The following is a 26898-nucleotide window of genomic DNA, read 5'->3' on the forward strand; positions in this document are numbered from 1 at the left end:
CTTCAAACTTGTGATTCCCCCTGGTCTCAGCCTCCAGATTCGCTGGGATTACAGATGTGTAATGCACTGCACCTGGCTAAATTTTATGTACCTATTCTTGTATTGTGCTGTATGTGAAAAAAATTTGTTAGGCTAAAAATTATTAAATGAGTTATTGTTTAGTTCTGTAGTTTTTATTGCTCTAATCCTGAATTAAGATTTAATTGTTTTGTACACTATAAAAAGTTTTTTTATTTTCCATACATTGGATTTCTAATTAATTGGTAATCCATAATCTAAGGAGTATGTGAATAAAGAATGATGAACTTATATGTTCAGCAATACAGTGAAATTCAAGATACAGTGGTTCTAACCATGCCCCCCACCATCTCAGAATACCAGTTATATTGGGTCTCATTTACTCTTTCACTTCCTTCTTCCATTTTTCAAACTCCCTGTGTTAACTGAGGAAGGGATAAGTGGTACATATGTGTATCATTTTCTCAACTTCTCTGTTCCTAATAGCAACGGAGATATCAGCTAGCCACAGAAAGGGGAACTAAAGAATTAGAAAAAAGAAAGTCAAGGGTCATTTGCTAACAAGTAGGAGGAGAGCATGGGAAAGTTCCCTTTTGCCTCTTTTATAGCTGAATCTAGGCATTAATAGCTAGTATATTCTGGTGCATTTTTGGGTCTTGTTACTTTTTCAGGAAACAAACAAGTTTGTCCATTGTGCCCTAAAGAAAAATTCAGAGCTTGTAATAGTCATAAGCTTCGTCGTCATCTTCAGAATTTACACTGGAAAGTCTCAGTTGAATTTGAAGGTTAGTATTTTTGTGCTGGCTAAAAAAAAAAAATGACATACATGAAATTTATTATTATTACTAGTCTTGGAATTTTATTGTGAACATGAGCAAACAGTTTCAGTTCAAAATTATGAAGGATTTAATGCCCCTTATTAAATAAGATAATAGCTTTATAGGCAATAAATACAAATGATACAATTTAGTTACACAAACATTTATTAAGCAGCTATTCTATACTAGGTACTCTGGCCCTGGGAGTCCATATTGTTTATTGAACAGTGTTTTAATAAATTACACTTTTCCATTAGTAGTAAAACAACTTCCATTTTACACATAATTTTGAAGGCAAAGTAAATGTACCAAAACAATAAAACAAAACTACTGGAAAAAAATCTTTTTATTCCTGATGGCTTAAAAAACTAGAGTTAAGAGTACTTAGTAGTTGCAAGAGAAGATTTGTGTTTCGCGAACTAAATCTGTACATAAGCATGAACATAGGAAGAATTAAAGGAGTAGTGTCAGTGCTTGCTTGTTATGGGTCATTTCAGGAGTTCCTGAATCTGGTATTCTTTATGAAAGCAATATATGTCAAGATCATTGTACTGTCATGTGTAACTAATTAAAACAAATTTAAAAAAATAAAAATAAATAAATTACAGTATAGTTTAAAAGAACTGTAAATTAATAACACTGGAATTCATCAGAGTTGTTGCCAAATTCTTCTGCACTTTTCACATGTTCTGTTAAGTAAGGATTTTTCTGTTACTGATAATGATATTTCCCCTAATTTGTGAGAAACAATAAAATGCTTTACAAGGAGGGGGAAAAAAAGAAGAATACTCAGATTATAGCTGGATAACTAGCACATGCCTATAATCCCAGCAGATTGGGAGGCTGAGCTAGGAGGATCACGAGTTCCAAGCCAGCCTCAGCAAAAGGGAGGCATTAAGCAACTCAGTGAGACCCTATCTTTAAATAAAATATTTAAAAAATAGGGCTGGGATGTGCTTCAGTGGTTGAGTGCCCCTGAGTTCATTCCCCAGTACCCCCCCCCCAAAAAAAAAAAAAAGAATACTCAGATTATTCTGGGTTATAAGATAAATATTCTGAAATCATTGCTTTTCTCTCCTATAAGAGAAAGAATTGGAATCATGAAAGAAGTTAAAAGTAACCAAGGGAAAAAAGTCACAGCTAATCTAGCCTAAGTAATATCTGCATTTTAGAGTAGGTAATGCAAAGGAGATCTGTAAAAGAAGATTTTAAAAGGTGGGAAAAGAATCAGGATGGTGCTGAACATAAATGAAAAAAAGAGTATATAATGGCAAATATAGTATGAGACAAAGTAGATGAAGCCTAAGAAAAAATTGAAGGCAGCACTATTAAACTGAGTATCAAAGACTTTAAATGACTAATAATCCCACATTAAATATTCATTACAAGACTGGAATTCAAGTCTGAATCTTCTGTATTTATTTATATCTATCAATCCCATGTATAAACTAAAGCAGTCTCATTCAATTTAATTGTGACATTACACATACAAGGATAATCCCAATTATTCTTATGTAATTCTCATGTAATATTTTTTTGAGAGAATAAAATTAGAACTTTACTTGGTCGTACACAAAAATTAATGAATCAGAATCTAAATTTAAGACCTGAAACAAAATAAAAGCTTTAGGGGCTGGGGATGTGGCTCAAGTGTAGCTTGCTCACCTGGCATGCATGCGGCCTGGATTCGAACCTCAGCACCACATACAAATAAAGATGTTGTGTCCACCGAAAACTAAAAAATAAATTAAAAAATAAAAATAAAAGCTTTAGGATAAAACACGGACAGAGCTTCACAACATTGAATTTGGCAATAATTTCTTGGGTAGGGCATCAAAAGCATAAGCAACAGAATGAAAAATAGACAAACTGGACTGCACGACAATTATTTAAAAGTTTTGCACATGAAAGGACACTATCAACAGAGCAAAAAGGCAACCCACAGAATGGGAGAAAATATTTGCTAATTACAAATCTGATAAGAGAGTAACACAGAATAGGCAACACCTCAAGCTAAAAAACGATAACAGCAAACCCCAAACAAGAAGAGTAAAATATGGGCAGGGAGGCTGGGGATGTGGTTCAGTAGAGTACTTGCCTAGCATGTGTGAGGCACTGGGTTTGAGTCTCAGCATCACATATTATAAAAAATGAATAAAATAAAGATTCATCAACATCTAAACATTTTTTTTAAAAATGGGCAAAGATTTAAATAGACATTTTCCAAAGACTTACAAATGAAAATATCCCAACATCACTAATTAGGAAAATGCAAATCAAAATACAAGATAACTACTTCACACCCATTAGAATGGCTACTCTCCAACATAAAATAAGAAGTGTTAGCAAGGATGTAGAGAAATTGTAATCCTTGTGCTCAAAAATGTAACAGATGAATATAAAGAAAATGTGGTATATATACAGAATGAAATATTAACTCAGCTTTAAATAAGAATGAAATTATGGCATCTGCAGGTAAATGGATGGAGCTGGAGACTATCATGCCAAGAGAAATAAGCCAATCTCAAAACACCAAAGTCTGAATGTTTTCTCTCATCTGCAGATGCTGATTCACAATAAGCTGGGGGTGGGAGTTACTTTGGATTAGGCAGAGGGGAGTGAAGGGAGGGGAGGGGGTATGGAGGTAGGAGGGAGAGTAGAATGAATCAGACATTATTACCCTATGTGCATATATAATTACATGACTGGTATAATTCTACATCATGTACAACCAGAAGAATGACAGGTTGTACTCTATATGCATGATGTGTCAGAATACATTCTACTGTCATGTATAACTAATTTGAACAAATTTAAAAAACATTAATCACTGCCTAGGAAAGCTTATGATGAAACAAGGACTGTAAAAAATATGATAAGGAAGGAAATGGAGAGGGGAAGCTGGGACTTCCCTTATCTCCAATCTTTAGGTGACAATCAAAACAGTGACAAATCCACCTGCGCAGTAGGCTCTGACAATTTTTAGTGCTAATTGAATTTTTAATGAACAATGATATGACAGCCAGCCATTCTTCATTCTAGGTTATAGGATGTGCATCTGTCACTTACCGTGTCGACCAGTAAAACCAAATAATATTGGAGAACAGGTAATTGAACATTATTATTTTTGCTTTTAAATTTAATTTTTTAAAGAAAATACAGTTTTTATTTGCTTTAGAACTGTTTGATTTCAACCAAAAGGCCAAGAAGTAATTTCTGACTTATGTAAAATGCTCATGTTTAACAATATAGTTTAAAATTCTGCATGTGAGTGCTTTCAGATAATCATAATAGAAAAAATATGAGATTTATGAAAACAGCTAGCATTTGTAAGTGCAGCTTATAGAAAATACCATAGAGTTATTTCCTGAATAGAATGAATGTGGAAAACTAGGAAATTAAATTTAGTAAGGAGCTGGGTGAGCACTGTGGCTCACGCCTATAATCCCAGCAGCTTGGGAGTCTGAGGCAAGAGGATAGAAGGTTCAAAGCCAGCCTCAGCAACTTAGCAAGATTATAAGCAACCTAGTTGAGACCCTGTTTCAAAAAGTAAAAGGACTGGGGATGTTGCTCAGTGGTTAAGCACCCCTGGATTCCATTCCTGGAACCCCTCAAACACCACCTCCTACTCCCCACCTGCAAAAAGAAAAAGTAAATTCTGTAAGGAAGTTAGGATTCTCTAACAGTCATATGGCAAAATGATCATTATCTTCTATGCTATTTAACCCAAGACACTAACGTATTTGCAACTTTAAACTTCTGTTTAATTGTCTTAGTAACTCATTCAAATTCTGTTTGATAGATATTCAGTAAAATGGGAGCCCATTATCATTGTATCATTTGTTCAGCAACAATCACCAGAAGGACTGATATGCTAGGACACGTTAGGCGCCATGTGAATAAAGGAGAGACTAAGTCCAGTTATATTGCTGGTAAGTTAAGCATCTCATTAACGTATTAACATGTATATTTTTAAATAATGGTCCTGTTATTTTTTTTTCCCCCCAGAACTTAGGCAGATAAAATACACTGATTTAGTGAAAAAATTTAGTTGACTACCAATCCTTTATTTCACGTTTTGTTTTCTTTCTGTAAGGTTTCCAGTAACATTCAGCTGTTCTCAACAGATACATTTAATTAATGATGTAAAAAAATGCAAGTGACCCTCAAGTAAATAATTAAACATTAATTAAACGTTATAAAATTATGGGGTTTTTTCTTTCTTTTTTTTTTTTAATATATATTTTTTAGCTGTAGTTGGACACAATACCTTTATCTTATTTATTTTTATATGGTGCCGAGGCTCAAACCCAGGGCCTTGCACATGCTACATGAGCACTCTATTGCTGAGCCACAACCCCAGCCCTAGAATTATATTTCTAATAACAAATTTTATATAAATATATAAAACTTGTTATGCTTAATTTGGAAAACTGGGAAAAGGATGCAGAGTGAAATAAAAACCTTTTTCCTAACTGATAACAGAATCATCTATAGCTTGTCAGCTTTTCTCATAAAGGATCTCATTTCTTCCCTCTCCCCACATTATGTGTCTTATTTCTTGATATTTAAAACATGCACAAATGTACACATCAGTATATAATTTGAGTTTATACCCAAAGGATTCTAATATTGGGCTGGGGATGTGGCTCAAGTGGTAGCGCGCTCACCTGGCATGCGTTCGGCCCAGGTTCGATCCTCAGCACCACATACAGACAAATATGTTGTGTCCGCTGATAACTAAAAAATAAATATTAAAATTCTCTCTCTCTTTAAAAAAATTATTAAAAATATTTTTTAAAAAGGATTCTAATGTATATTAAATGTAGAATCATTTTTTCATTACTTGGTAGCCATTTGAACATAATTTGTATTTAAAAATATTATGAGAAACTTAAGAGTCTAAAGTCCAGTATGCTCTGGAAACACAATGATTCCTTTTTTTTTTTTTTTTTTTTTTGGTATCAGGGATTGAACCTAGAGGTACTTAACTACTGAGCCACATTCCCAGCCTTTTTTTTTGTATTTTGTTTATTAGAGACAGGATCTCGCTGAATTGCTTAGGGCTTTGCTTAATTGCTGAGGCTATTTTTGAATTCTCTATCTTCCTGCCTCAGCCTCCCCTGGGATTACAGGTTTGTGCCACCTACTTGTTCCTAGGAAACAGTGATTCTTACTTAGCTATACTGGCTGGTAGAATGCAACCATACAGAGATGCTCATACTCATTTTTTCTAACAATTAGACCATCATAAAACATATTTAGCAGCCGTATACAAACAGTGTTATTTGCTGAATCATAAAGGTATTTTAGGATTTCATGCTATCTTAAAATGATTGTCCTTAGATATCATAGTACAGATATGTAGGTATGTTATGCAGTCAAGATTTTAAGTGAATACACTTTCTTTCATTCACCAGATACTTACCTGGGTGCAACATTTTTTTGGAGACAGTGATGAATAAATGAGTTTTTTTGGTTTTATTATTTACCCAACTGCTTACATTAACACAAAATAATAGTTTTTTTTTCAAATGTATATTGTTTTAGATGTTTAGAATAACTTTGTATGTTCCTGAAATCATTTTTTTTTCAATAATAGCTTCTACTGCTAAACCATGTACTGAAATTTTGAAAGAAACAGACACAGATGTACAAGTTTGTCCTAACTATTCTATACCTCAGAAAACAGATTCCTATTTTAATCCCAAAATGAAACTAAATCGGTAAGATAATTTTTTTTTAAAGGGGTTATGGGCTATTTCAAATCATTACAGATATATTTTTTTTAACCTCTATGGTTCTAATGTATTAAACTTTAGGTGCAGACTACCAATGTAGTTTTTTGTTTTATTTAGTGTGTGTGTGTATGTGTATGGTTCTTTGTTTTGTTTTGTTTTGTTTTGTTTTTTGTCAGAAAGTTAAATTGGTATAATTTTATATAATTAATGAATATAGGCTGCACTTTCATAGGCCAGTTTTGTTAATAAGTAAATGAAGAAAGGCTTATTAGATAGAACTTAATTAAATTCATAATTTAATTTCTTAAGTTTTTTTTGCTATTAAAATGGGGATATATTTTATTGCTTCTTTTTCAAAATAGTTTGTACAGTAACTAGAGGCCCCCTCCAATTCTCGATTTTCTTAAATGAAATAAAATCTACAATAATGAAGCTATAATCTCATAAAATTACCTTTATATTACTTTCTTCTAGACAGCTGATATTCTGCACATTGGCTGCTTTGGCTGAGGAACGAAAACCTCTGGAATGTCTAGATGCCTTTGGAGCGACTGGTAAGGAAGGAAGTATTTTTGGAATCCCATTTTCTTTCTCAATTTTTTACAGTGTCTTTTTCTAGAAAATATATAGTTTTTATTTTTTATTTATTTATTTTTTTTTTAGTTATAGATGGACACAATACCTTTATTTTACTTTCTTTTATTTTGTACTCGGGATTGAACTTAGGGACACTCTACCACTGAAGCGCATCCCCTATCCTATTTCGTATTTTATTTAGAGATAGGGTCTCCCTGAGTTGCTTTCTGCCTCACCATTGCTGAGGCTGGATTTGAATTCATGATCCTCCTGCCTCAGCCTCCCGAGTTGCTGGGATTACAGGCGTGCACTGCCGCTCCCAGCTTTATTTATTTATTTTTTTATGTGGTGCTGAGGATTGAACCCAGTGCCTCACATGTGCTAGGCAAACTACAACCATAGTCCCTAGCAATGTTTAAAAAAGAAAAAGATCTGAGGGAAAAATAATTTTTATTCCTTTATTATGAAAATTTTCAAGTATATACAAAAGCAAAGAGTATAATTAATGACTCCCTGTGTCTTATCACTCACTTCAAAAATAATCACCTCATACTCAGTCTTGTTTTATCTGTTTCCCCATACCCCACACCTCAGTTGCTCAATCCCCATTAATATGGAACAAACCATGGATGTGTCATTTCATGTAAATATTTAAGTTGGATGTCTAAAAGAGAATTTTTTAAAATAAATAAAACTATAATGCCATTATCACACCTAAAAAAATAAGAATAACTCTTTAATATCATCAGTTGTTTATATATGCCTAGTTTTGTTTTTAAAAGTTCAAATCAGAATCTAGACTATGTATTTTGTTTGCTGTTTAACTCTTATTAGAGTGTGTGTTAATTATATATGTCTAACTGTGTGTGTGTGTGTGTGTGTGTGTTAATTATTTCTTGATATAATGGGTCTTTTGACCTATAGAGTTCTGACAGTCTAGATTTTGCTGATTGTATTGCTATGGTTCATATAACATTTTCCTTTCTCTCTTGTATTTTTGTAAATTGATGGTTTCAGAGCTGGGGAGATAACTCAGTTGATACAGTGCTTGCCTCGCATGCAAAAGGCCTGGTTTTTCAATCCCTAGCACCACAAAAAAATAAAAAGAAATAAACTGATGGTTTAGTCAGATTCAGTTACAAATTATTTTTTCAAGAATGCTTATTTTCTATAATCAGGAAGCAACTGATGACTCTTTTTTTGTGTTGTAATAACCATTGCGTAGCCTTCAACTTTGAAAGTCATTCTTCTTCCCAAGAAAATTTTTTTTTAAATATTTTTTTAGTTATACATGGGACACAATATTTTCATTTTGTTTATTTTTTTATATGGTGTTGAGGATCAAACCCAGTGCCTCACATGTGCAAAGCAAGAGCTCTGCCATTGAGTCACAACCCCAGCCCCCCAAGAGATTTCAATAGAGAAAAGATAAGGGAAACAGTAGATGGTTTCTTAATAGCCACTTGTACCCAGTTCAAGTCTTTCTTTATAAAGAATATAGGATTATGCTCTTAGCAAGCATGAGGAATCTCTCCTTCCTATGCTCCTCTCCTTGGTGAAAAACAGTGATTAAAAGCATGGATTATAGAGCCAAACTCCCTGGGTTCAAGTCCCAGCTTCATTATGTACTAGTTGTATGACCACAGTAAATTGCTTATGTATAGAAGTGGAGTAGTGGAGGAGACAACACCAATATGCAACTTCTAGCAGTGAAGATTTAAGTAAATTAATATAGTTAAAGTCATTAGAACAATACCTGTTAAGTAGAAAATGCCATGAAAGCATTGAGGATCATCTTTATTATTACTACTGCTACTACCAACACCTTCATTGGTAATGTCTCCGTGCAAATAGGGTAAAAGTAATGAACTAACACTTCTGAGTCGCCTAACTACGAAAATTGAATAATTTTTTGGTCCTCTTTTCCTCTCTACTCTCGTCAGATCAACTCAGCCACCACATCTCTTGATTTTTCTTTGGTACTATATAACTCACTCCTTTTCCAAGTGTATTTTAGTTGTCTTTAATTAGTACCCTGGTTTATAATCTGTCTCTTCCCTCTAATTTGTCTTCTGTATTACTGCCAAACAGCCATTCCTCTGAAGAACTACATTAATATTGTTACTTCTCAATCAAAAAAGTCATCTATCCTTACTACTATACTTCTCAAATAGCAATTTAATATTCTTCATAATCTGATCCCAACCCACTATTCCAAATCTATGTCCCCGTGTTTTTCCTTACACACCCTTTTTCTTTACTCTTGTTTTTAATCTGAAATTATTAAAGCTGATGTCTAAGAAAGATTTTTCTCAGCCTTTTTTTTTTAAGAGATAGGGAGAGAGAGAGAGAGAATTTCTTTATTTTTTTTTAGTTCTCGGCGGACACAACATCTTTGTTTGTATGTGGTGCTGAGGATCGAACCCGGGCCACACGCATGCCAGGCGAGCGCGCTACCGCTGAGCCACATCCCCAGTCCCAGCCTTTTCTTTTTAAAGTGTCTTCATAACCTTATATCTGGGTTTGTAGCTGCCATTTGCATATTTACCATGTTAATGAGGACACTAGAACTTATGAGAATATGTAAAGACCTTAATGCACAGTAGATAAGAACTTTTTCCATTTATGAGACACGCATGGAGAAAATGGTCACTATTTCTAATACAAAGGGGTGTTCTAATCGAATTGGTTGTGTTTATGTCTGTTACTTATGACTAATCCTGTCAGTGTACAAAGCCTGTGAGGAGGGAAATTCTTGGTCTAAATTCTTGATTATTTGCTTATATGTACAAGTTCTTTTGAACTCACAGTGATGATTTTGTGCAGTATTTGAAAATCGCTATTCTAGAAAAGTTATTTTTTATATTTTAGCATGTGAAGGTAAACTTCAGCAGGACAATGTCACCCTGCCCTTCTCCCTTCCAGCAGAGTATCCCCACAGTTGTTGTTATTATATATTGAGTTTCTCTTTAAGATTTTGTTTGAAATACTATTCCATTGTAAGAAAAAAAAAACAGTGATAATAACAACCAATTCTATAAAATAAAATTTTAAAAGTACATGGAACATTTATTTGAACAAGGTTCATAAAAAGTGTATTGTAAGAAGTATTAAAAATTTTAGGCAAATTTTTGTGTTAACTTCTTGAGAAAATTTTTTTTAAGAAAGTAAAATAAGAATTGTTCATGAAAATACTAAGATTTTTGAAGGAATTTGATTTATATATAAAAATATATTCTTTTCATACTGTTTTTATTCTTTAGTTATTACAGTTTAAAAACTAGTTATCTTCTCCATTTTCCCTAAGGAATAATGGGATTACAGTGGGCAAAGCACCTTGGAAATGCAGTCAAAGTTACAATTAATGACTTGAATGAAAACTCTGTGACATTGATTCAGGAAAACTGCCATTTAAACAAATTGAAAGTGGTGGTAGACAGTAAGGAAAAGAAAGAGGGTGATGATATTCTTGAAGAAGGAGAAGAAAGTCTCGGTAATATTAAGGTGACCAAAATGGATGCCAATGTACTGATGCATTTAAGATCTTTTGATTTCATGTAAGTGAAAAAGATTTGCTATGTCACTTGTTAAACTGACCTGGACATTTGGGTTGGGGGGAGGGGGGAGTTAAATTAATTTATTGTTGTTGTTTATTTAAATTAATACGGCTTTTTGCATTGGCTTAAAGTATTCGATAAGAAAACTTTCTAGCATTTTAAGCCTGATTTATGATTTATATTTCTGATCTATGATATAACTATTTTATTACTTATTTTAGAAACAACCATGTATTTGAAATAGATTGTAAAGTACTTTTGAATCATAGAATCTTATTAGAAAGAATTACAGGGGTATGATTTTGGTTACTAATATGAGTTTAAATATGTCTATATTCTTTCTGATTTTAGACACCTAGACCCTTTTGGAACATCAGTAAACTATCTAGATTCTGCATTCAGAAATATAAGGAACCTTGGCATAGTATCAGTGACATCTACAGATATCAGTTCCTTGTATGCCAAGGCACAACACGTTGCCCGACGTCACTATGGATGTAACATTGTTCGAACTGAGTATTACAAGGAATTAGCAGCCAGAATTGTCGTAGCCGCAGTGGCGAGGTACCAGATTGCCAATTGCATACCTAATGTGTTTTCATAATGATTGAAAGAATACTACAAATGAATGCTTACATCATGTTTTGTTTTGTTTTTGTTTTTGTTTTGGTACCAGGGATTGAACACGGGTGCTTAACCACTGAGCCAAATCCCCAGCTCTTTTTACGTTTTATTTTGAGACCGGGTCTCATTAAGTTGCTCAGGGGCTTGATAAGTGCTGAGGCTGGTCTTGAACTCACGGTCCTCCTCCCTCAGCTTCTTAAGTCACTGGGATTACAGGCATTATTTTTCAAAAAATGTGAAATAAAGATTCTGTATCCCATATCGCTAATCTGAATTTGTTTTATTGTGTTTTTAATCTTATATTCTGTTAAACCTTATTTAAAAGTTTATATCTAAAATATTTAGTTTACTCTCCAACATGTTATTAAAATAATTAAAGTAGTAAGAAAGAAAAGATATAAGTAAAAATTAATTTCATATCTATTTATCTCAACAATTAGGGTAGATAGGAGATAGTAACATGATATGGAAAACAAACTTCTTAGATTTAGAGAGGATTATTTGTTTTATATCCATTTCATCTTTATATAGTTTGAATAAAATGATGGCTTATAAACTTTATTCTACAAAATTATCTTACAAACTAAGAAGCTTCTCATCAGAAATAACCATTGAAACGGGGAAGACTTTTTTGAGCACCTATTACTTGTAGAATATAATGCTAGAAGAACAAGAATATAATTGGAATTAGGAGTATAGATAATGAATGATTAGCCAGTTTACTAGCTCAAACACAAGTTCTACAGCATTTAGATGGAAATTCCTACTTCAATTTAAACACAGATTAATAGACCTTTGGGGTTATCACTAGTTAACTCAAAAATCCTATGCACATTTTTGTGCTACCTATAACTTACTGCACATACTTAAAACTGTTTTTAATAAGTTCAGAAATGGTTTACCTGGTAGAACTTAATCCAGTCCAAAAAAGTCTGTGATTAATGGTAGAAAGGACTTTTAGTATTCATTGTTCTCTAAATATTCAGCAGTTAGCATACTATCATGCCTCCTCAGTAAACGTACATAAATATATATTATATGGAAGAAGCTTTTATAGGAAAAAAGCTAATGTTAAGGACGAGAAACAAAGTGACTCTGAAAACCAGAATATATAGTCCTATGGAGAGGCCATCATAAGGGAAAATGCCAAGACCAAAGACCCTGCTGGGCGTTCTTTATCCATGTATTTCTATTGGTGTGAAGTTCTAGTAATAATCTTTTAAAAGCATTACCACTAGATATTGAATTTTTCTTTATTTACCACAACCCACCCATAGTTTACTGTTCACATTAGTATTGTCATTATAATGCCAAATAAAAGAAAATAATAATCACCCAAAAATAACTTCAAAATATTTTTAATAGAGCTGCAGCCCGATGCAACAAAGGCATAGAAGTACTATTTGCAGTGGCTCTGGAACATTTTGTTTTGGTGGTGGTGAGAGTTTTGAGGGGGCCTACCTCAGCAGATGAAACAGCCAAGAAGATTCAGTACCTAATCCATTGTCAGTGGTGTGAAGAAAGAATTTTTCAGAAGGATGGTAATATGGTAGAAGGTAAGTTCAATTTCATCTTAACTGTATATTAAGTTTAATTTATAATCTGTAAGCCTCCAATGAAAAGCTTTTATTACATCCCTAATTATACATATTGTTGTCCTTTGATTTTAAAGATTACAGTGCTAACTTTGTTATTTACTATACTGGATTTACTTTGATCAACAGACAAGACATTCGAGTGAGTTTATTAAAGTTATTTTCTCATGCTGTACAGTTTTTGTTCTATAGCCCTGCCCTTTATTGAAACATCTAGAAATAACTTAGTTTCCACTGTCAACTAATTTTAGGAACATAAGTCAGATTACCTTTGTCTAGGCTGATACAAATCATTAATTTTATAAAAATAATTATCATGTTCTGGCTGAATATAAAAGCTACCAGTTTAAAATCCATTCAGTAAACATTTATTGAGTTTCTACTATATGCCAGGCCTGAGGATTCAAGAGAAAAGCTAAACTGTGGCTCATGCCCTTAGAAAGAGCTATTTTTCTATTTATTTTACTGAACATAGAAATAATAGTTTTGCCCATTATTTTTGGTTAAGTTCTTGGTTTGCTGGGTTTTGTTTGCTTGCATTTTGTAGTACTGGGGATTGAACCCATGGCCTTGTTCACAAGTTCAAGGCCAGCCCCAGCAACTTAGCAAGACCCTGACTTGAAATAAAAAGGGCTGGAGATGTATCTCAGAGGTAGAGCACCCCTAGGTTCAAGCCTTACATGGCCTTGTATTCCCTCTCTGTGTATATACTAGGCAAACATTCTGCCAATGAGCTACATCCTCACCCCTTTTTATTTTGTTTGGAGACAGGCTCATGCTAAGTTGCCTGGACTGGCCTTGAGAAGTTTTGGGTATTTTTAAATATGAATTCTTGAGAACTCTTTATATATTAGAGTTTAGCTCTTATTACATGAGTCACAAATGTTTTTTTCTCATCTCATCACTTGGATTTGCATCTTTTTTGTTTAATACAGGAGTGTTTTGTTGTTGCTATTATAAAGTTAGTCATACTTATATGTATTCTAGATTTTTGTCTGTCAATAGACCTTTCATATTCCTAAGTGGTTCAAGGTAGGTTATATTTTATTAAATAAATAGTCCATTTTTTCTTAACTGATTTGAGAATATCTTCTTTATCTCATACCAACTTCCACATGTATTTGAGTTTGTTCCTGGATTTTCTACTTTGTTTCAGTGATTGGATACCTATATACATACCCCTACCACCATATTTATTGTTTTTTTAGAGTTTTTTTGAGACAGGGTCTCACTGTGTTGCCCAGGCTGATCTTGAACTCCTGGACTCAAGTTATCACCCTATTTCAGTCTCCTGAATAGCTGGGATTACAGGCACACACCACCACCAATGGCTGCCATGCCATTTTGATTACAGAGGATTTTTAGCATTATTTATGTCACAGCAATGCTTCCTCAAAATTGTGTGTTTTCAGAGAGTTTCTGGTATTAGATCAATATCTATCTATCTATCTATCTCTATTGCTCTATCTCTCTCATTTCACTGAGACAGGAGAATCACAAGTTCAAGGCCAGCCCCGGCAACTTAGCAAGACCCTGACTCGAAATAAAAAGGGCTGGAGATATATCTCAGAGGTAGAGCACCCCTAGGTTCAAGCCTTACCACCACCACCACCACCACCCACACCACCCACACACACACACACACACACACAATATCTATCTATCTCTCTCTCTCTGTCTCTCTCTCTCTCTCTCACTCAGTAAATAAACCAGTATTTTTTTAATCACATTAATTAGGGAAAATAGATACTACGATTTTGAAATTTCCTCCAAGCATAGAATATTTTTCCTTTCTTCAAGTACTGTATGATGGTGATAATGGAGGGCATCGTGTCACATTCCTTATCTTAGTATATTTTTAAAAAGGTTTAACAACTATACATTATGCCATTAATTGCACTGAATAACAATAATATTATAAGAAGTTATGGACCTATGTTTCTACCAGAAGGATTATTCCTAGGTTCTGGATGTATCTAGGATTTACTGACTGAATCAGGCTGTTCCAAGAAAGTGAATGCTTAATCCAGAAATGGTCTAGTGTTAGGGATGGTTAGTTAGAGAGTTTCCCATTCATTTATTTGGAGGTGAGGGCGACTAGGGATTGAACCCAGGGGCTCTCTACCACAAAGCTACAAACCCCAGCACTTTTTATTTTATTTTTTGACTAGGGTCTCAGTAAGTAGTCCAAACTAGCCTCAAACTTGCCATTATCCTGCCTCAGCCTCCTGAGTCACTGGGATTACAGACATGATCCATATGTGGAGGCGAGTTTCTAGTTTAAAATGACTGCTTTGCATCTTTTCTCTCTTTCCTACTTCTTCCCTCTCTGTGTTCTCTTTCCTTTCCCCTCCCTCCCTCCCTCTCTCCCTCTCTCCCCACTCTCCATTTCCCTCTCCCCGCCCCCCAAAAAGAAACAAAACACAATAATGAAATAAAATAACTATTCCGGTGGCTGGTGATGTAGCTCAGTTGTAGGCCCCTTGCCTGGCACACAGGAGGCCCTGGGTTTAATTCCTAGCACTGCCCTCCCCCCCAAAAAAAAAAAGTTGAAATTATAACATTGGGCATTTAGAGAATTTAAAAATCCCCTAGTAGACTGTTGCTCCATTTTGGAAGCTTAAGAACAGTGCTAATACCACCCCAGTTTTCCTTATCAGCCTCTAATTGTTCTTCAAAATGAATTAGATTTTTCTGGCCTACATTTTGGGTACTGGATATATACGAAGCCTATTATAATAGAAATAGAGTAAACTTATTTTCTTCCCAGTTAAACTTATGAAAAATGCCTATATTTTTGATTGAGATGTTGATTATGTGGGTATATGCATTTGTTAGAACTCATCTACCTTTTCACATAAAATGAGTATAGTTTTATTACACATAACTTATACCCCAATAAACTAATAATATGAAAATCCTGTGAAATTGAAGATTTAGTTCTCCTTTTTTAAAAAATTTCTTCATGTTCCTCTGTGTTTTAATTCTTTTAATTAATTAATTTATTTGTTCCAATTTGTTACGACTTTCTCCATAACATTATTTCATAAAGTATAGTAACTAAAAGCTACTTTCAGCTATGTCTCTATTAAAATAACCACTTAACTTGGTTTTCCACAACCTCTTAAGCTTTAATCCTCTTAAATCTGTATGATTGTAATTTTAATAGTACCTTCAGAGAATTATAAGGATTAAGTTTTTAAAATACATATAAAAATACCTAGCATAATACCTGGCATATAGTAGATCCTCAATATATAGTAACTATAAATTATTATTAATATAACAATTACTACTATTTGCATTAGTCATTTCTCCTTTGATTTCTCTCTCTCTCTCTCTCTCTCTCTCTGTCTCTCTCTCTCTCTTCTCTCTTTTTTTATTTTTATTTTTAATAGAAAACCCATATAGACAGCTACCCTGTAACTGTCATGGAAGCATGCCTGGAAAGACAGCAATAGAACTTGGACCTCTGTGGTATGTGCCTGCCTAAGCATCACATATTCAGAATTGCTTTATGTATTGATTTGCTGATTGTCAACTTTTGATTATGTGGTAAAGGGCAAGCAAATTCAAATTTAATTTTTATTATTTTTTAAAATTTTTAGTTGTTGATGGACTTTTTTTTTTTTAATTGCTAATAATCGAACCCAGTGCCTCATACATACGAAGCAAGCACTCTGCCGCTGAACCACAAACCCAGCCCTAGATTGAATTTTTAAGTCTAGGCAAATAATCATGACTTCTGTCCCCTATGAACTTAAGGTTCATTTGTTTCCATTGTTCTCCTTAGTTTGTGACAACACTAAGAAGGAGAAGCTTAGATTAATCTATCTACAAACTAGACAATTCATTCTGAATAGTAAGAAGGAAGCTTTTTAAAACATTAAAAATCTAGGGTGTGATTGTAAAATTATCACAATAACTTTTTACAGAAAAATCAACTAATACAAAAGGTCTTAAAGGAATTAGTTTTTAGTGAGAAAACTATAAAATGTCTGCCTTTGTCTTGGGTCAAGCCGTTTGGATAGGATAAAGCTTCACATAGTTAATGTATTGTGATTTTTTTTTTTAATCATTGATAACAAGTTACTGTGTTTTTAAAGCCTTAAATTGTGTTTAATTAGAATCTGTATCATAAGTTTTTTGTTACTAGAGATTTTTATAGAAATAGGAAACTGCTAACAACATTGTGACATGAACTATTACATATTTCTTCTTTGCTGTTTTTACAAGATCAAGGCTTAGCCATCTACTAAACCTAAAAAAATTGGCACAAATGGTAAATATGTTTGTGATGATACCTTCCAGCACTCACCCACCTCTATCATGTGCAATTGAGTGATCCTACTCACGGATCTCAGAACTGCAGAAATTTAAGAATAACAGATGGCTGGGTTCAGAAGGAAGATGTTCTAGCCCAGATCCCTCATTTTTACAGATGAGGAAATTATAACATGTTTTTAATGCTGCTAAAACTTATCCTAAAAAATAGTTATTTGCATAATCAGGGTCAGAAATTTAGGTGTTTTGTCTCCTAAGACTGAGTTCTAACACATGCCTTATGATTTCCTCACTCAAAACTATTGGTCTGCTTTCCTCTCATCCAGAATACGTCCCTTCTCTCTCCCACCCCCTGTTCAAATTGTACTTCCCATTTGAAGTCTCTCCTTAGTGCTTCAACCCAAAATAATCTCTAAATTCTTTTTTGCCTAGCTTATATTGATCATTCATTTGACACTTTAAGATCATATATAGAAATAATGGCTACATTGATTGAGGATATACTTTATACTAGGCATTGTACATATGCCACCTGACTTAATTCCCATAACAAGTTTGTGAGAACATTTATTTTCCATTGCATGATAAAGAATACAAAACTCAAAAGCAGTATTACATAGCTAGTAACTGCTGAAGCTGGGCTTGGTAACCAGGTTTATCTAACTTAGAATTTCATATTTTGTCAGTTATACCCGTGATTCTCAATGTGAAGCATACTACATTAACTCCTGGGCCATTTTTAAACCACGTCACCACTACCACATATAATTTTTATATTTCTTCCCACCTATTACCATATATAAACAAGATTTAAGATTTACTGATAAGAATGTGCATTGTAAATACCTCTGCAATATATTGTTTCTGTCCAAATTTTGTCTACATTTATAGGCTTTTATAGGGTCAGCATCGTATTCTGGTATATTCTCTACACATACCCAAGTATCATAGTACTGTACAACTAATGAAAACTGTAAATTCTTATTGATTTAATGTGAATGCAGTTTTCTTGGCTAATCCTACTAGTTTAGAGAACTAATTTAATAATAGCATTGGAAAAATAGAAAATAAAGAATATTAAAGATCAAAAATTCTTTTTGAATTCCTATTTTTTATATATTATAGAGACTTATTTTTTGAAAGAAAGTAAATATTTCTTAAACCCAGTGCTCTATATATTCATTTCTTTTTCAGGTCAAGTTCCCTTTTCAATACTGGATTCCTCAAAAGGATGTTGTTTGAATCTCTTCACCATGGTTTGGATGAAATTCAGACTCTAATAAAGACGTTAATCTTTGAATCAGAATGTACTCCTCAAAGTCAATTTTCAGTTCATGCATCTTCAAATCCTAACAAGCAAGGTGAATAATTGAACACTAAAGATAATTTGTTACCATTTCATTTGTTTTTTTTTTTGAGGAGGGGTGGGCTAGGGATATAGCTCAGTTGGTAGATGTAGCTGGGTTCAATCCCCAGCACCACAAAAATGTTTGTTTGGGGGCAGGGGTTGTTTGTTTTTGTGTGTGTGTATATGTGGTTTTTTGTTTGTTTGTTGTGCTGAGGAGCAAACCTAGGACCCCACACATAACCAGGCAGGTGCTTTACCACTGAACCAATATCCCTAGCTCCCATTTTCCTTAAAATACATAGTTTTCTTCACATTTATTCTTAGGGTCCTGAAATGAATATGATTTAATTAAAGTAATCTCCCTTTTTTTTTTTTTTTTTTTTTTTTTTTTTTTTTTTTTTTTTTTTTGTGGTGCTGGGGTTCGAACCCAGGGTCTTGTGCATGCTAGGCAAGCACTCTACCAACTGAGCTATATCCCCAGCCCAAGTAATCTCCCTTTTGTTTTTAATTTTATTTGATTAAAATAAATAAGAAAACTTAGATATAAATTTTATTACCCTGTATGTACTTTCTAGAAAGAACCCTTAGGTAATTCTAGGAATGGTATGGCCACAAATGTTAGTACTATCCATTGAGACATAGAAGGTACTTATCACTCAGTAAAGTTACTTTTTTTCTTCTCAATATAAATAGACTTCTGTAGTCATAGCTGGCTGTTGATATTAGAGTGGGTCTACTAAATATACTACCTTATAAGCCGTGAAAAGAGGTTGCTATTATAGAACGTTAAAATATGTCATTCTTACAACCTATTTTGGCCACAGAGTCTCCTATATAATCTCTATATAAATCCTATGTAAAACCCACTGTAGATGATCAAGTGTGGTGGTGCACACCTGTAATCCCAGCAACTCTGGAGACTTAAGATAGGAAGATCACAAGTTTGAGACCAGCCTTAGCAACTTAGCAAGACCCTAAGCAAACTAGTGAAATCCTGATTCAAAAAATAAAACAGGCTGGGAGTATAACTCAGTGGTAAAGCACCCCTGCATTCAATCTCCAATACCAAAAAAATATAGAAGGGCTACAGTGTAGCTCAGTGGTACAGTATTTTCCTAGCATACACAAATTCTTAGGTTGAATCCCTAGTAACACACACACACACACACACACACACACACACACATCCCAAAGATGGAATTTGGTATAAATTTTTATTTTAATATTTATTTATTTTTTAGTTTTCAACAGACACAACATCTTTGTTGGTATGTGATGCTGAGGATCGAACCCGGGCCGCACGCATGCCAGGCGAGCGCGCTACCACTTGAGCCACATCCCCAGCCCCATAAATTTTTATTTAAACTTTGAATTGTTGTTTAATGTCCTCTGTAAAATACTGTTTTCTCATTTTTTTTTGTTTTAGAAGAAAATGGTGTATTTATTAAAACTACAGATGATGTCACAACAGATTATATTGCACAAGGTATGTATGTAAGTACACATGTATGTATCCATGCAGAAAGGAATATAGCAGAGGTGGAAAGAGAAATTGCATTGGTGGCTGAGTGCAGTGGCATATACCTGTCCCAGCAACTCTGGAGGTTGAGGCAGGAGGACAGGAGGATTGCAATTTGAGGCCAGGCTAGGCAATTTAGCAAGACCTTGTCTCAAAATAAAAAAGGGCTGGGGATGTAGCTCAATGAGGACATAGAGCACCCCTGGGTTCAATTCCTAGTACTGGGAAAAAAAGGTTTTTTTTACCATATAATGCTGACAACAAAACTATAGGGGCTGGGGATGTGGCTCAAGCGGTAGCGCACTCAACTGGCATGCGTGCGGCCCAGGTTCGATCCTCAGCACCACATACAAAGATGTTGTGTCCACCAAAAACTGAAAAATAAATATCAAAAGTTCTCTCTCTCTCTCTCTCTCTCTCTCTCTCTCTCTCTCTCTCTCTCTCCTCTCTCTTTAAAAAAAAAAAACTATAGTAAAACTTATTTTAATCAGCATTAATACAATTCCAAATTTCAAAAGGTATTTTTTTTCACATCTTTGATAATGTGGTGATCCCTTTAGGAAAACTAGAGAATTAAGTTATAGAAGATAAAGTTATAGCATTCGGATTAAACTTTATTCTAATACTTTAAAAATTGCTCATGAATATTTGATTTATGGCAATTCCATTTGATTAACCAGAAGACCCTACTTCCTAGCCATAAGGATTTATTATATGGCCTTTCTCTTATTTTGGGATGTGTGTATACTTTAAAATACAGTTGTATAGGGTCTCATTATACAACTCTAAGTTGCTTAGGGTCCTAAGTAAGTTACATGAGTAACAATTAAAATATCTAGAAGGGCTGGGGATATAGCTCAGTTGGTAGAGTGCTTGCCTCATGTGTACAAGGCCCTGGGTTCAAATCCCCAGCACCAAAAAATATATATATATAAAATATCTATGGGGGTGGAGATGTGGCTCAAAGCTGTAGCACTCTCGCCTGGCACTCACAGGGCGCTAGCTTCGATCCTCAGCACCACATAAAAATAAAGATATTGTGTCCACCTAAAACTAAAAAATAAATATGAAAAAAAAAATTTTAAATAAAATAAAATATCTAGAATAAATTATCTTTTTAAGAGAATGCTAACTGTGTGTATTTCAGGAAAGAGAAGAAGTAATGAGATAATTACAAATTTAGCCAAGAAGCAAAAGACTGATGTCAGTACTGAACATCCTCCCTTTTATTATAACATCCATAGACACAGCATTAAAGGAATGAACATGCCCAAGTAAGACAGCCAGTGAATGGCAAAGTGTATATATCATATTTTAATAACATTGAGATCTAAATAAAAATACAAAAACCTAATTATCTTTTTTCTTTTCCTTATTGCAGGTTGAAAAAGTTTTTGTGCTATCTTTCTCAAGCAGGCTTTCGAGTCAGCCGAACTCACTTTGACCCAATGGGTGTTCGTACAGATGCACCTCTGATGCAGTTTAAATCTATTCTTTTAAAATATAGCACCCCCACTTACACTGGAGGACAGTCAGAAGGCAATGTCCAATCAGCATCTGAAGATACAGTAGCTGATAGGGTTGAAATGTCAGTGAATGACAAAGCAGAAGCAAGTGGCTGTAGAAGATGGTAACTGTAGAGTTTATTCTCAGGTGTCTATATAAATGATCTAACATTTCTCTATACCAACTGTAGTTCTTTTCTATTCTTTCAATTCAGTGGTGTAAAAATAAACAGTGCTGCTTTCATTCAGAAAATTAGCAGTTTCTAACTTAGCTGGTTTGGGAGCCTTGCTTTTCAAGTTTTTCTTATTTTAAAGAAAATTTAAAATTTTAATGGAAACATTTTATATAAAGCCAAGTTTCTGACTGAGGATCACCCTACTGTTTAATAATATAGAAAGGTTTACATACCTAGTATTGGGAATTTATGTACATTGTAGAAGCTGTCCTTTTTTTTTTTTTTTTTTTTTCCAGTGCTGAGGCTCAAACCCAGGGCCCCAAACAAACATTCTACTACTGAGAAACACCACAGCTCCTTCCCCCTACTCCACTCCCGCAAGAGAAAGCGTCTTGCTGTGTTGCCCAGGCTGGATGTGGACCCCTGGGCTCAAGTGATCCTCCTGCCTCAGTCTCCTGAGTAGCTGGGACTACCACCATGCCTGGCTTATCCTTTACTATTCTTAATCACATCTCTGCTTAAACTGATTATCATGTTTGTTTTTCCACATATCGTATACAAAATGAAGCTGAAACCTTTTACATACTAAGACAATCCTAAATAAAATAGGAGGTTCTCATATTTCATGAATACAAAACTAAAATATTTTCCGATTTTTAAGAAATCATACTACTGTACACACTCATCTTTTAAATTACTAGCTTTGGAGAAATTAAATACTTGCCTGAGAAAGAAATACATTTTCTTACAAGATATAATCTACATGACTCAACTTCAGAGAAAGATTTTTGTTAAAATAAATTGAGACCATTCTAACATATAAGTACCTAAATCCTAATGAGGAGAGATTTTGTTATAAATTAAACAAGTTGGGTGATCTCAAGTGCCTCAGTTAATGCATGTATACTATTCATTCACTTAGTTGTACTACCATTCAGAAATAAAACTCTTTTTTAGTTTTGGTGTTGTTTTTTTCAAGGGCATGTTTATGTGTACATTTTTCATAGAAGTAGCCCAGATTAACATAACTATAAACATTAGTTGGGAAAAAAATTTTGTTTCCATCAATATTCTTGCTTAATTTGAATATGAGATTTTAGATGAGCCTGGTGCAGAGGCACATACCTATCAATCCCAGCAATTTATGATGCTGCAGCAGGAGGATCACAAGTTCAAGGCCAAACTCGGCAACTTAATGAAAACCTGTATCAAGGTAAAAACAAAATAATAAAAGTAAAAAGGGCTGGGGATATATAGTTTAGTGGTAAAGCACCTCTGAATTTAGATGAAGAAAGAGTTTGCTATACAAAGTTTTTGTTTTAAGGATTTAATTAATATTTACCTGTAAGTATTTCTCAAGGGAAAGAACGGTTTGCAGTCATTAAAATGAAGGTATTGGGGCAGTTACAACGGAAAGATTTAAAAATACTACATTAAAAAAAAACAAAGCTCTCCCATGCCATAAAGAAAATCAGTTATGGTTGGGGCAGAGTCATCAGTGAAATAAAGGAAAATTTCTTTGTATATTTCCAAGAGAATGTCTTTTTTCCTTTTCTCCAATTAATGTAGTCATACATTTCAGTAAAATTTTTAAAATAGGTGAAATATGACAGTTTTTTCAGTGACTATAAAAAAAAACTTCACACCTTTTGCCACTTAAAATTGTAACTTACAGGGGCTGGGGATGTGGCTCAAGTGGTAGCGCGCTCGCCTGGCATGCGTGCGGCCCGGGTTCGATCCTCAGCACCACATACCAACAAAGATGTTGTGTCCGCCAAAAACTAAAAAAAAAAATAAACATTAAAAAAAAAATTGTAACTTACAGGGCTGGGGTTGTGACTCTGAAGTAGAGCGCTCACCTAGCATACATGAGCCACTGGGTTCCATCCTCAGCACCACATAAAAATAAATATATTGTGTCCACCTACAACAAAAAAATGTTAAAAAAATATAACTTCCAAATGAACACAAAAATAAGTGTTATTGTTTCCTCCTTTTTTGTTTAATTAGAAGTAAAATTATTGTGCAGTGGCTTATATCTGTAATCCCAGCAGCTTAGGAGGAAGACAAATTTGAGGCCCTTGGCTATTTAGCAAGACCCTGTCTCGAAATAAAAAAGGCTGGGAATGTAGCCCAGTAAGTGGTAAAAGTTTCCTTAGGTTCAATCCCCATTACCAGAAAAAGAACAAAAAGAAAAAGGAAGCAAACCAGCATTTTTAATTATCTGACTTAGTACATGTTAAATTGAATATCTGTCTCAGATTTTGCTAAATGTGTCTCAGAATGACATGCTGAATTGGGTTTTATGCAAGAAGCTTTATCTGATATAGAAATATGGAACTTAGTATTATCTAAAATACACATATAGTGTATTAGCTTCACATAATAAATGCACATTTTCCCCCAGTAAAAATGTTTAATAGAAAGTAGTTTGAAACTGATAAGGTCCTACATCAACCTGAAAAGGAAGTACTTAAAAATTCCACCAAGTTCTAACATTAGCAACCTTGTTCCCTTAACAACAGTAGTAATTTGAGACACTACCAATGTTGCAGCATTGTAAAGTGACATCAATTGTATCCCATCATTAAAATTTAAGAAAAGAGGGCTGGGTTGTAGTTCAGTGATAGAATATTTGCCCAGAACTTATGACTCCCTGGTGGGTTCAATCCACAGCACTGGGAAAAAAAAAAATAAATAAGAAACTTGTTTTAGGAAACTAGTGTGTGTTAACTGTTAGTTGCTTATCTTAGTACTCAGGAAATGGAAGAAGTAACCAAAGGTTTGGGATTTATTGTGGTGAACTTGTCAAAGCTCCTTTTACCATGCTGACTTCCAATAGGCTCTACTCTGAATAGATGTATGGTGTTCTGGTGCACAGAAATTAGAATTAACTCAAGAAGTAATCCCACAAGGTCTAAGAATTTCTGCATTGCATAATTACTCTAGTAAAGGGCCACAGGGTTACTTTGGAGAAGGTTAAGAGATAAATACATATTACATACTTGTGATGTTATTCAGGGTCCTTTCAGGGATCCAGGAATGTGAAACAAATCAGACCTGCATATTGGAAGAGTACTAGAATGGCTCACACCAGACCTGTGGTTTTTAATTACATAAATAGGACCATGGAGTCTATTTTGATTCTGTACATCAATTGATCAATTATCCTAGGCCAAACTTTGTGTTAGACTCTACTGATTGTCCTGTGAGTCCTGCTGCCTATTATAGTAACTTTCCCACTTTTCTAGACTAGCAATTAAGTGAACTATGCTCATGTGCCACATAATGATGTTTCAGTCAACAATGGACTGTATGCAATGATGGTTCTATAATGTAATGGAGCTGAAAAATTCCTCTTGCCTAGTAATATCATAGCTAGTGTAACATAGCACAGCACATACATGTTTGTGGTGATGCTGATGTAAACAAACCTGCGCTGCCAGTCATATAGAAATAGAGCACATATAATTGTTAAAGTATAATACTTGATATAATGATCATCAAAGACTGTGTTACTGCTTTATGTATTTACTGTACTCTGAATCATTGTTTTAGAGTATACTTCTTATTTTAAAAAAAATTCACTGTAAAACAGTATGCCATGTTATGCCAGCAGCAGCTTTGTAGACCTTGTGTTTACTGTGCTTCTTGATTGCATCAAGAAGCTGCATCAAATTATCAACTTAGTATATACTATCTCAGTTTGTGTAAGTACATTCTCTGATGTTTGCACCACCTAGAAATCACCTAACACACTTCCCAGAGTGCATCTTCATTGCCAAGCAATGAATGACTATAATTTGTTTCAAGACACATTAATCTTGACAAAGCACATTGACTCGGGGAGTCCATTTTAACTGAAGCATCTCCCACTGCCCTAGCTTACAGACATACTCTAAATCTTATCTAGAATGCAGGTGCTTTGTTCACCAGTACTTTTTCTTAATGCCTTTGTAAAGAGTTAGCCATCAATTGGCTAGTCTAAGCATGGTGCCAGCATCTGGTGAGACCCTTACTTATGCATCAATTGGCTAGACTTCTGATAAGGGAAAAATAGCTAAAGGATCACATATATTAAATCTTCTCCACATAGTGTGTCTTTCATTTCCTTCATTGTATCAGTGAATTTCTAGCAGTTCACTTCCAATTTAGATGAGCCATTGCTGAATCAAATGTCCTTCAATCAAGTGATCAGAACCACTCCAATTTGTTCAAGTTCACAAACTAAGCCAGAATCTCTACTATAGGTGTACTTGTCTTAGTAAGTTTTCTGGTGCTCTAACAGTACTACAGGTGGGTAATTTTTAAAGAATGGAGATATATTCAACTTGTGATTCTGGAGGCTGGCTAGTCTAAGAGCATGGTGCCAGCATCTTGGCATCTGGTGAGAGCCTTGCTTCTGCATCAAAATGTGGCAGAAGGCAGCATGATGAGGGACAGCAAGTGTGCCAGAGAACTCACTTACATAACAAAGCCATTCCCTCAATAACTCAATAATTCAATCCATGAGTGAGTCCATCCCTGCTGGCAGAGCTCCCATGATCTAGTCACCTCCAAAAGTTCTCCCCTCCAAATACCATTGGCAGAACTCTGGGGAGTTCTCAACAGGAATTTTGGGGAAAAACATTCAAACCACAGCAGTACACTAATATTGATAATTTGGTGCAATTTTAAATCATGTTCTTGCCTTAAAGTAAGGCCTTATATACTCAAAATCTATTTCCACAGTTATTCTACATATCATCAATATGATCAAGGGGACTGGGAATATAGCTCAGTTGGTAGAGGGCTTCCCTTGAATGCACAAGGCCCTGGGCTCAATCCCCAGCAACACACACAAATATATTGAAGTTTTCAGATCAGACTCAAACTGTGTTGTGTCTTTGTGTGTGTGTGTGTGTGTGTGTGTGGTGCTGGGGATTGAACCCAGGGTTTTGTGCATGTGAGGCAAGTACTCTACCAACTGAGCTATTTCTCCAGCATCTTTGTTGTGTCTTTGAGACAATAAGGGATTGTACATATAGGGCATGTGTGCTTTTCTCCAAGGCAACTCCTTTAAGTGAGGTTATTAAGGGGTTATCACCAAGGTAACAAGGAATTAGGGATTTAGAGGATACTCATTTAAGTCTTTCCA

The 26898-nt window shown here is 34.4% G+C and overlaps 1 protein-coding gene across 4 annotated transcripts in view; it reads left to right on the forward strand.

The window, feature by feature from the left end:
- The window catches only part of Trmt1l (tRNA methyltransferase 1L), a 28018-nt gene extending 4733 nt beyond the window's left edge, over positions 1 to 23285 (forward strand). For 2 of the 4 annotated variants that reach the window (XM_026392853.2, XM_026392855.2), the window contains exons 3-15: positions 690 to 803; positions 3879 to 3943; positions 4639 to 4768; positions 6439 to 6562; positions 7052 to 7131; positions 10461 to 10710; positions 11062 to 11274; positions 12700 to 12890; positions 16328 to 16406; positions 18408 to 18574; positions 19988 to 20047; positions 21228 to 21354; positions 21462 to 23285. In XM_026392853.2, the coding sequence (XP_026248638.1) occupies positions 690 to 803; positions 3879 to 3943; positions 4639 to 4768; positions 6439 to 6562; positions 7052 to 7131; positions 10461 to 10710; positions 11062 to 11274; positions 12700 to 12890; positions 16328 to 16406; positions 18408 to 18574; positions 19988 to 20047; positions 21228 to 21354; positions 21462 to 21714 (1853 nt within the window). In that variant the 3' untranslated portion in view covers positions 21715 to 23285. The remainder of the gene's footprint in view (positions 1 to 689; positions 804 to 3878; positions 3944 to 4638; positions 4769 to 6438; positions 6563 to 7051; positions 7132 to 10460; positions 10711 to 11061; positions 11275 to 12699; positions 12891 to 16327; positions 16407 to 18407; positions 18575 to 19987; positions 20048 to 21227; positions 21355 to 21461) is intronic. The other 2 variants (XM_026392854.2, XM_077802292.1) reach the window with 1 other exon arrangement.
- The last annotated feature ends 3613 nt before the right edge of the window (positions 23286 to 26898 follow it).

The sequence above is a fragment of the Urocitellus parryii genome, chromosome 9 (genome assembly GCF_045843805.1).
Source record: "Urocitellus parryii isolate mUroPar1 chromosome 9, mUroPar1.hap1, whole genome shotgun sequence".
Classification (NCBI taxonomy): Eukaryota; Metazoa; Chordata; class Mammalia; order Rodentia; family Sciuridae; genus Urocitellus; species Urocitellus parryii.